The sequence below is a fragment of the Desarmillaria tabescens genome (genome assembly GCF_030435595.1).
Source record: "Desarmillaria tabescens strain CCBAS 213 chromosome Unknown EV420scaffold_3, whole genome shotgun sequence".
Taxonomy (NCBI): domain Eukaryota; kingdom Fungi; phylum Basidiomycota; class Agaricomycetes; order Agaricales; family Physalacriaceae; genus Desarmillaria; species Desarmillaria tabescens.
The window spans coordinates 216,817-225,594 of record NW_026848302.1 but is presented as its reverse complement, the minus strand read 5'-3'; the positions used below and the strand labels follow the sequence as shown (position 1 = coordinate 225,594).

The 8,778-nt window shown below is 48.0% G+C and overlaps 4 protein-coding genes across 4 annotated transcripts; all 4 read right to left on the bottom strand.

Moving 5' to 3' along the window:
- Positions 1-530: 530 nt before the first annotated feature.
- EV420DRAFT_1474205 (uncharacterized protein) lies at positions 531-2,897 on the bottom strand (the record flags this gene model as incomplete). Its single annotated transcript, XM_060469193.1, has 12 exons — positions 531-645; positions 749-867; positions 919-1,020; positions 1,076-1,091; positions 1,148-1,276; positions 1,357-1,426; positions 1,477-1,650; positions 1,702-1,986; positions 2,045-2,325; positions 2,372-2,450; positions 2,506-2,666; positions 2,719-2,897. The coding sequence occupies 12 exons, from the start codon at positions 2,895-2,897 to the stop codon at positions 531-533; spliced, it is 1,710 nt and encodes a 569-aa protein (XP_060337361.1).
- Positions 2,898-4,961: 2,064 nt separating this feature from the next.
- Positions 4,962-5,660, bottom strand: EV420DRAFT_1238009 (uncharacterized protein; the record flags this gene model as incomplete). Its single annotated transcript, XM_060466606.1, has 1 exon — positions 4,962-5,660. A coding segment is annotated over one exon (699 nt), but the record flags the coding sequence as incomplete, so codon positions are not given.
- Positions 5,661-7,012: 1,352 nt separating this feature from the next.
- EV420DRAFT_1635809 (uncharacterized protein) lies at positions 7,013-7,323 on the bottom strand (the record flags this gene model as incomplete). The annotated part of the gene is made up of 2 exons (XM_060476493.1): positions 7,013-7,070; positions 7,130-7,323. The coding sequence occupies 2 exons, from the start codon at positions 7,321-7,323 to the stop codon at positions 7,013-7,015; spliced, it is 252 nt and encodes an 83-aa protein (XP_060337359.1).
- A 66-nt stretch (positions 7,324-7,389) lies between these two features.
- On the bottom strand, positions 7,390-7,896 carry EV420DRAFT_647379 (uncharacterized protein). Its single transcript, XM_060482911.1, has 2 exons — positions 7,575-7,896; positions 7,390-7,514 (listed from the first exon to the last, which is right to left on the bottom strand). Exons 1-2 carry the CDS (start codon positions 7,728-7,730, stop codon positions 7,446-7,448), a joined length of 225 nt encoding a protein of 74 aa, XP_060337358.1. The 5' UTR covers positions 7,731-7,896; the 3' UTR covers positions 7,390-7,445.
- Positions 7,897-8,778: the final 882 nt, after the last annotated feature.

Here is an 8,778-nt window from a genome sequence, read left to right as displayed (position 1 = left end):
GTCTGCCCTACTAGAAACTGCTACCAAATACGCCTCTTCCGAATACGCCTCTGTCGATGACGCGCAACTCTTCGGTCAGTCCCACCAGTGTCCGAGTCGCACCCCCAAGGCAGCTTGAATCTTCGTCTGGGCCTCAACCTCAAGGTCGAAATCTTCATCCAGGCCCAAGGTCAACGGCGCAACCACCTTTCGCTCCTGTAAGCACGTTCCACTCCTTTCGAACAATTTGCAGCTGAATATCTAGGTGTGGTGTGGTCTTAGTCAGTAAAACTGTATGGAGAGAAAATACCGTTGGAATGCAGTGTCGCGTTTATCAGTGTATCCGATCTTCAAGGGTTCACTAGAATTGTCACTGACATACAAGACTTTCAGATGTCCGTCGGGAGATATATTGATTCTGCTCGGGATGGTCTACTATTTCTAGCCGTGATCACCCTTTCCGTGAATTTGTGTTACATTCGTTACAATTTTCCCTTACACATTTTCGAACATTACATTATAAATTTATTTTAGATACAATGTAATAAGTTCTAGTTCGGATTCCCCGCATACAAGTTTGAGTAGGTTGCACCAGAAAGTATATATGGCTTGAACCCGACAGCATCGAAGTTGAAGACGAGATTCATTCTCGAACCGCAACTATTTCTGATTCACACCTGAATAACAGATGCTACGCTACAATATGATTTGATCATAAGTGTATGTGTATCTCGTGTCATCGAGCAGCACTGATGGAGCAGTTTCTCACCCACTCGTGCCTTTAATCAGGCTCCAAAATACTTTGAGTACAAGCCCCAACTGGAAAGCATCTATACTCGGTGCCAGAAGCGTCCGGACATGCCAAACTGCCGAACCCGCTTGTTCGTCCTGTACTGAGACATTAGAAACTGAGTGGTGATAACGATTGATCGAACTTACAGTAAAAGATAAAACAACTAGCTTCTTCATGTACCACCGAATCCACGAGCCGTGAGACAACGTCTCTCCAGGAAGCGGAAGCTGTCGTCGAGAAGGAATAATCTGGATGTGGGACAATCAATCATATGACCTCACGGTTGTATGACACAGTGCGTACCACTGGCTTTGAGCGACTTCCTAACGTCAATCTCAATCTCAATATGATTCTATAGCACAATAATGAGCTCACCAAAGTGGTTTAATCTTCTCCGCATGATCGCTGAAGTACTTCTTTGAGAAATCTTTTGGTATCGCCGTTGAGTTCATGAGCAGCTTATTAAGGCAAACAGCACCGAAGAAGGCCTTTGAACAACCTTGCCTGTATGCAGCGTTAGCCTCTGATGAGCATGGACACCAAAGCAGATGAACCTACCCAAATACCGGGTTGACCCTCATGACACTATCACCCAGAGGACCCAATTAGAAGGTAGGTTGACGGCCTTCTCGTATCTGATGTAGCTGGAGCCGGCTGAGAGGTGTAATGAGCATCATCGTCGGCATACAGAAAACCAAACGCACGATAACGAACGTGACTGTAAGTCATGGTGTCCGTTACTTCGTCCAGCATATCCAGCATCACGAAGAAGGTCTCCGGAATCGGCTTCTCGGTAATCAGACTTCGAACAAAGGCCTTGCCTTCCTCAAGAGTCTTTGGAAGTTCGTACTCGCCCATCGTACTGAAACAGAGTTGGACTGGAAAGGATATTAAATGGGCATAAGTAGGCACGAAGACGTCCGACTCACTGAAGTTACCATCAATACGCTGAGAGTATACATTTCGATGGTCTTTGTCTGGGTCCGTGGAGAGGCAATATATATATCCACACTCGTCGTAGGGAAGCGAGAGGCCAGGGATCTTCCTCCCAAGCTCCGGCGGGACATGGAATTTGAGGGTAGAATATTGAAGCTTTTGGTCGTATGCAATCCTTAACTGGTCTAGGGGTAGTTGATTCTTCGTGTATGTATCCACGAATCCGTATCCTTCTCGTCGAAGCCATTTAAGGCCCGCAGCTGCAGGTCCTGTGCAATCTAAATTGGTGAATTTTATGATTTAGTGTGCTCGTATTCATAGATAGTGTTGACGTACCGACAACGAGAGTAGCGGAGATGTTTTGGATGCCTTCGGGAGTACGGACCGAAATTCCGTCAAGGTATCCAGGATTGTGAGCGCTCTGAGAAACACCAGTCACCGTGTCAATAACCTGGCGAATGTGTTTGTAGTCACCACCCAGTACGAGACGTCGTAAAAATGTTTCAAAACCTGCGCGACCGGCACAGAATGTCTTCGGAAGGCTACCACCGTACTCGGCATACGGAAGCCGAGGCACATTTCCCCACATGCGAGCATGCGTATCATTGGGGCCTACCCTGCACAGATTTACTACAAAATAGAAGGGATGATACCAAAACTTACTTGATGCTCGATGCGTAACATTTCTCCTCGATGTCAGTGAAAAGCTTTTGCATAACCTTGTACCCCATGGCTAGAACGACTGTAGTATGCCCATTAGATCTCAAGGAAAACGCACCGAAGGGGCGAAATCCTACCATGTAATGATTCGTACTGCATGATACGCGAGCGCTTGCTTTCTTGGTTCCATGCGTCTACACGTATGGCGTCTTCGGAATTCATCCACGCCTCCGGTTCCACGATAACAACTTTGTCAAAATGGTCATGACATATTCGAGCTGCGAGCAGACCTCCGATGCTGAAGAGCTCATCAGATAATCAGTGCATCGAGGTCAGGGATAGAGGGTTACCTTCCGCCACAGATGACCGCCGTGCCTTTCATTTTCTCGCGAGGTAGCCTGAGTCCTAAGGAATCGATATCCAGGACGCAAGTTTGCTTCAAGAGCTGCCTGTGTCGCAGGGTGCGCCCGAGATACAAAGCGACGGTGTAAGTAGTGAGTGCGATCCCCAAAGCCCAGAGAAGATTCATGATCCACAGAGTAATGGGGAACTCAGGAAGAAAAGAAACGAGGTTTTAAGAAGATATGAGGCCGCCGCCACGGCCCCGTTGACTAAGTGAATTTTTGTTGTTTTTCGTGACATCAATGATGGCATTCGGTGCGTTATATCGATAAATTCGCACACGAGCCACCGTTCAACACCTTAGAAATGCGGACCAGCATAACATGCAATGGTATTGATTCCTAAAGCCTGCTAGGTAAGATTGATCATCCCTGAATGGAAGAAACCCACTTTCAAGTACGTTCAAAGCAACGCCCGAGGGATCGGCATTCATTATGTGACACTGCTGTGTAAAACCTACCTTCCCAGTGCGAAGAGAACGCACCCATCCGAGTCAGGCGCATGAGCGTACCCCGGAAGATACCTTCGTTGCATGGGACCCTACTGTGAATTGACCCAGAAAAACCTTCTGGATAAGTATTACGGAATATCTCGCCGCGTGTTGAAGCATATTAAGGCGATCAGGACATCGGAACAGTTCGTGATGTCGTATGTACAAGATCCTTATTGAAAGAGAGTTCCTGGCTACTGGAGATATGGTCAAGAACGTTTGAAATGAAAGAAGATTTCGGCTGAAATGAGTGTAAAGCGAGCGATTGAGCGATCGTCTTGTCCTGTTGCTGAAATTAAACTGTAGCGGGAGGAAGAAGTCGACGCCTACACATGAATGCCATTCGCTTGATCCGACACAGCCACCACACCCAAATTTCCCACGGTCCACTAGCACCGCTCGAAGGAAACTGGGAGGGCGTACGAAGATAGATGCGCGTAACACACTTCTTGTAAACAGAGAAAGGCGGCGATCCTCATCACAGGAGCAATGTGCATGATAGCAGCGGACATACTGGACATTCACGCCAATAGCTTCCATCAGTATTGACAACACCTGCAGCCATACAGGCGACATTATTGCGACTAGCCCCATCACATCACATCATCAACCTCTTTCACAAACATGTTGACATGGTCCTACGGAGACACCCTGACATCTCCCTCAAAATTCGTTGGATCCCCGGACATGCCAAGGCATAGCAGGGAACGAAGCAGCAGATGAAGAAGCGAAGGCGGCAGCTCTATCCAAACGAAAGAACTTACCGCACCTTATCCAGTATCTCAACGACACACGTCGCTTTCTGACTGCGTTCGGAACATTCCCAGTCGTTGAAGACATAGATGAAGAGGATGCATGAGATCAAATACCCTCGACAAAACACACAGGACAGCGGTTGATGAAGCGAACGCACATCCACCTCGTCACCTCATCAAAGCGGACTGAGGGAAGTGGACGCGAGACAACTCGCAAGGAGCAAAGCTTTACTCGATAGTTGTGATACAAAAGTATAGAATACGGACGAAATAGCATACACGACAGGACGATCCGACCATACGCTAGCGTGTAGGATATACGTACAATACTGTACAAATTGAACCAAAACCAAAAAAAAAACATTCGCATGCAACCCCGAATACGGTTTTGACGGTCTGACAATGAACGATGACGCATAGCTCAACGGTCACCCTAACCACTAACTGCACCAACACTCCTATCCAAAAGCCTCTCTCTCATCAGTCGGTGTCGTGATCCGAACCGACTATCAAAAAACCGGTAGCCCTCCGTCGGCCGTAAAATGCCCCTCGCTCGACACTTTGGTAACCTCTCCAAGAACCTCGAAATACTATTCCCCATCTCAATATGGGCTTTGGATCCATCATTGGGCTTCGAATACCAGCCCGGCTCTTGCCCAACAACATCTTTCAGGCAGAAGTATATCGGAACGGATGTTCTGATCTCTTTGACTGCACGAAAGTAGGGATGCTGGAGGATGTCATCGAGTTTCTCCCAATCTAGATTGTGCACAGATAGATAAAAGATGTCCAGCGTCTCTAGCGAGGGAGTCGAGAAGTCGGAGTCAGTGAGACGTTTGAGGAAAGGAAGGAGGTACCGGTTGTCTTCAATCCATAATTCGATTTGTCGGAGATTGGAGTGTTGAGCGAGGTTGATGAGTTTGAATCGGGCATCAAGCTCAACATCGTCATTAAGGGACGCTGCGGCCTGAATAGTGAAACCGAAATACTCAAGACGCTTGCCAGCAGATGACAATAACTGTTCAAGCTCTGCAGCGACTGTCGTCTTGAAGTCAGCAAAGTTCACATAATGACATTTGAATATTCGAAGGGATGGACAAGGAATCAAGCAACGTATAACACGAGGATTGGATACGTCGTTGAGTGAGATGGTATGCAAGCTGGGTGGTAGGGTGTGCTCTGCGTGCGAGCGATCTTCCTCCAAACCGTTGACCCGGAACCGTATAGCCTGCAAGGACAGGGCTTCGAGCGCTACAAATGAAGCGACCAGAGCTAAAAGTTCCTCGTCTGTCTGAAAAGCAACCATCCACAACGCAAGCTCAGTCACATTCTTGAATATATGGCCAATTCTCAGTCTGTCCACGTCAGTTAATGTCCACCAGCCAACATATGTCACCGACAACTTCTGCACGTGCTCAAAGAGGGCATCTACAGGGCACCGGGTCAAGACGCCCTGGAACGCTCCGCTGTCAAGCAGATCACCCTCGAGGCTTCCGCTTCTAGCGGCGGTATTCTGTGCGACATCAAGCTCACGTATATGAGCTGAGGCAAAGGTAGCATGAGGGCTCTTGGATAGCTGGAAGAATGGATCTGCGGTGTCGCGACAGAGCCGCAGTTTGTGAAAGAGGTGAAAACGGCATTCGGGAGACCCAGGCGCGACAGACGAGGGAGCCGGCTAAGAGGGATGGCCTGGAGTCATGGAGATGGTCGATTATGAGGTTATACTGTTCGACGGGGAGCATCGTTCGTATGCAGAGATGGTTGGTGGTGGTGGTGATACCGGCGCCAGGTCCCAAAAAGGGACGGCCGCGCTTCATTAAAAAGGTGAGCTCGCACAGCTTCCTTGCACAGCCAAGCGTTGCCATGGTGGAGATGGCTCCTCTAAATCACGGAAACGTTGGACGGCGTGGACGGCGACTTGTAATATGTCCAAGCCCTCGCCAATCCAGGAGGATATCAGTATTCGCAACAGTCGTGTTCCATAATCCCATTGTTTAAAGGGCGAACGGGCCAGAAGACCTACACTTCACTAAAACAGTATGAGAACAGAGGAAAGACGCGCATATACGCAGCAAGATGGCGAAAAAGGACGTACCGGAGTACTTTCACGTGTCTTGTGACGATGCCGTTGTTTCCTTGGTTGCCAAACGGCTTGGGGAATCCGTAATTCCCGTCGTACGACAGGCGATGCGAGAATGACCAATAAGAGATACACGCCGCAACCAAAACAAACTTAAGGCATTACTTGACAGTGTGCAGCACAAAGGTCGTTCGATGCCTTGGACTGCTAGAGACTAAACGCGCCGCCTTTTCCCGTTTGTGAGCGCGCATATATGCAGGTCTTGAGAGCAATAGGGTATGTCTGTCACCTTTAACAGCTTATGTTACTGCATGAAGAACGAATAATCCAGTATTGGACGCACCACTCAACAGTCCCTGAGACTACGCGTGACTGAACCTGTATTTTACAGTGTGTTGACGCGGCAGATGCTAGCATCATAATACAAAGGCACCATTCATATAGTAGTCAGCAAAATCATCGTTAGCGCCCTGTGCAATACAGGTATCGCACCACAAGTGTGATGGTCATGGTGGAAGAGAGAGACGAGTCTCGGCAAGCGCCGACCCACTTCTTTTGTTCATAACGATCACAACCAGAACTGAAGAGACACTTAGAGACTGATCCATGGCTCACAATGCGTAAAATTCAAATCAGCGGCAGGTTATACGCTCGCACCGTTGAACTGTTAAGTACTTGCATCGCAAAGCATACAACATCTCAGGCACTCAGGTAAACACTTATACTCAGACAGCAATCCCCAAACATTGATATTGGTATCCAAAAAGTATAAACGCCGACATAATGTTGAGGAAAATTGGAGGGAAAAAAAAATGCACGAAGTAATTTTGGTTAGGTCCCAAACAATGTTTGCCCTGACGGATGTCCTAGCAGGACAAATATCAACATCCTGAGTACTCTCTCCAAAGGAAAAAATCTTACCCAAAACCAACAGCTGCATTCCGAATCCACCTCTTCATTTTTGCAGAGCATTTACTCACTAAATGAAATCAATCAGTTGGGTTGAGTCGTTAGAATAAGTAGCGTCTACTTACAGGAGTGACAAGGTGATGTCGCCGTTGACCTTGGCCTGGATGGCGATCTCAACCTCGAGGTTAAGATCCAAGCGCAGCTTCACGGCTGCCTTGGGTGCAACAGCTCCCTGGCGGGATTGGCCGACGAGTTGTCCTCCGGCAACAGAGGCACGGTCAGAAGGGGCGAATCTGGTAGCGGTTTCTGGGGCAGACATGGTAGTGTAGATGCTGAAGAAAGTGCATACAAGCCAGATCCTTTTATACGCGTCTCGAGGTTGCAACGGGTTCGGACCGAGAGTACCACCAACGTGATTCTCGCGACATATCGCTATGTCAGTCAACCGGTGTCCCCTGTAGAGACTCGCTCCAGACTCGAAGTGCAGAAAAACTGTAAGCTCGCCAAGTTCTTTGCTACGTAACGCTTTTCGTAAGATTGATGTGGTGGAGTGATGTAATTAAAAAGTACCGCATCTGATTGGCTGCTAGGAGAGAAATTCGGGTTGAGGATTGTCCTGCGGGATAGACGAAGGTCGGAAGAGTCTAAAGTATGGCCGAGACAGCCGACAATTAGTACCAGCCCACGGTTCAGAATTCGAGCGAGGACGACGGTCGCATGATTCATTATATCGCTCTTCTTTGTTCTTTCGTTCCCCTGGCATCAAATGAAAGCAATTAACATCGTCTACGGATACTACAACAGTGCGAGCTTATTCTTGTTTTAAGTTAAGGAATTGGATGCACCAGTAATAGCGAAGGGGCAGTTTTTTTAGTAGTTGAGGCCTACGTTGGCATATTGTACGCCACTGATGTCGAGCCGATGTCGACTTTCGCACTGAGACTGTCAATATTGAATGAACCGGGGTAGATGTCGAATTGATGCATAGGTTACAGCGCGGTGTCGGCAGATATTATCTACGCCAAGTAAGGCCTAGAACTGACACTGAGGCTGTTTTGCTCACCGTATGCTGCAGCTTGACATCGACTTAGGATTAGTAGGAACCTATGCCTACTGTCGTCATCACTGCCAGAGTTCAGAACAATCGCCTTGACGAGCATCGCACGACGCTTCTTTGTCCCGTCACTATGGTGAATTTCTTCCAGAATTACCTGCGCATATTTGAGAGAAAGAGCGCCTCCGCATACATACGGCGAGACGCATCTATAAGCCGAAATGCTTTGTCGTCGCTAAGGAAACAGACAGGTATTAATATAGGGAAATCGCACCTCACGAGACGGAGAGCTGCGGGGCTCGCCTTTGTCTTCCAAGAATGACAGAAATAGGGACCAAAAGAGACAGAAAGGCGTCTTGTCGGCTTCTCTATCCCTCTACAACCTAAATGAGGCTGACAGTTTTCATGTCGTATACAATGTCCACGAAGCGAATCATGAATGGGCCATTTTTTTGCAGCATCCGTTCGGCATACAACAGTCGCTGACAATAATACACTGCGATCTGCGTTCAGCGCGATCTAAGTAGAAATGTGGGGGAGTAGCTGACTCAAGGTTGCTCGGATGCTAAGCTTTGAGTCAAAACTGAAGACTAAAGCATGGGCGCCATTGAACATAGGATTGAGGTGTTATGAATTTGAACTTGGAAGTACCGAAGACGTGTATTGTGTCGGAGGACGTAGTGATCCACCAGGAGCATATCCTCTGGCATAAGTTGGCTT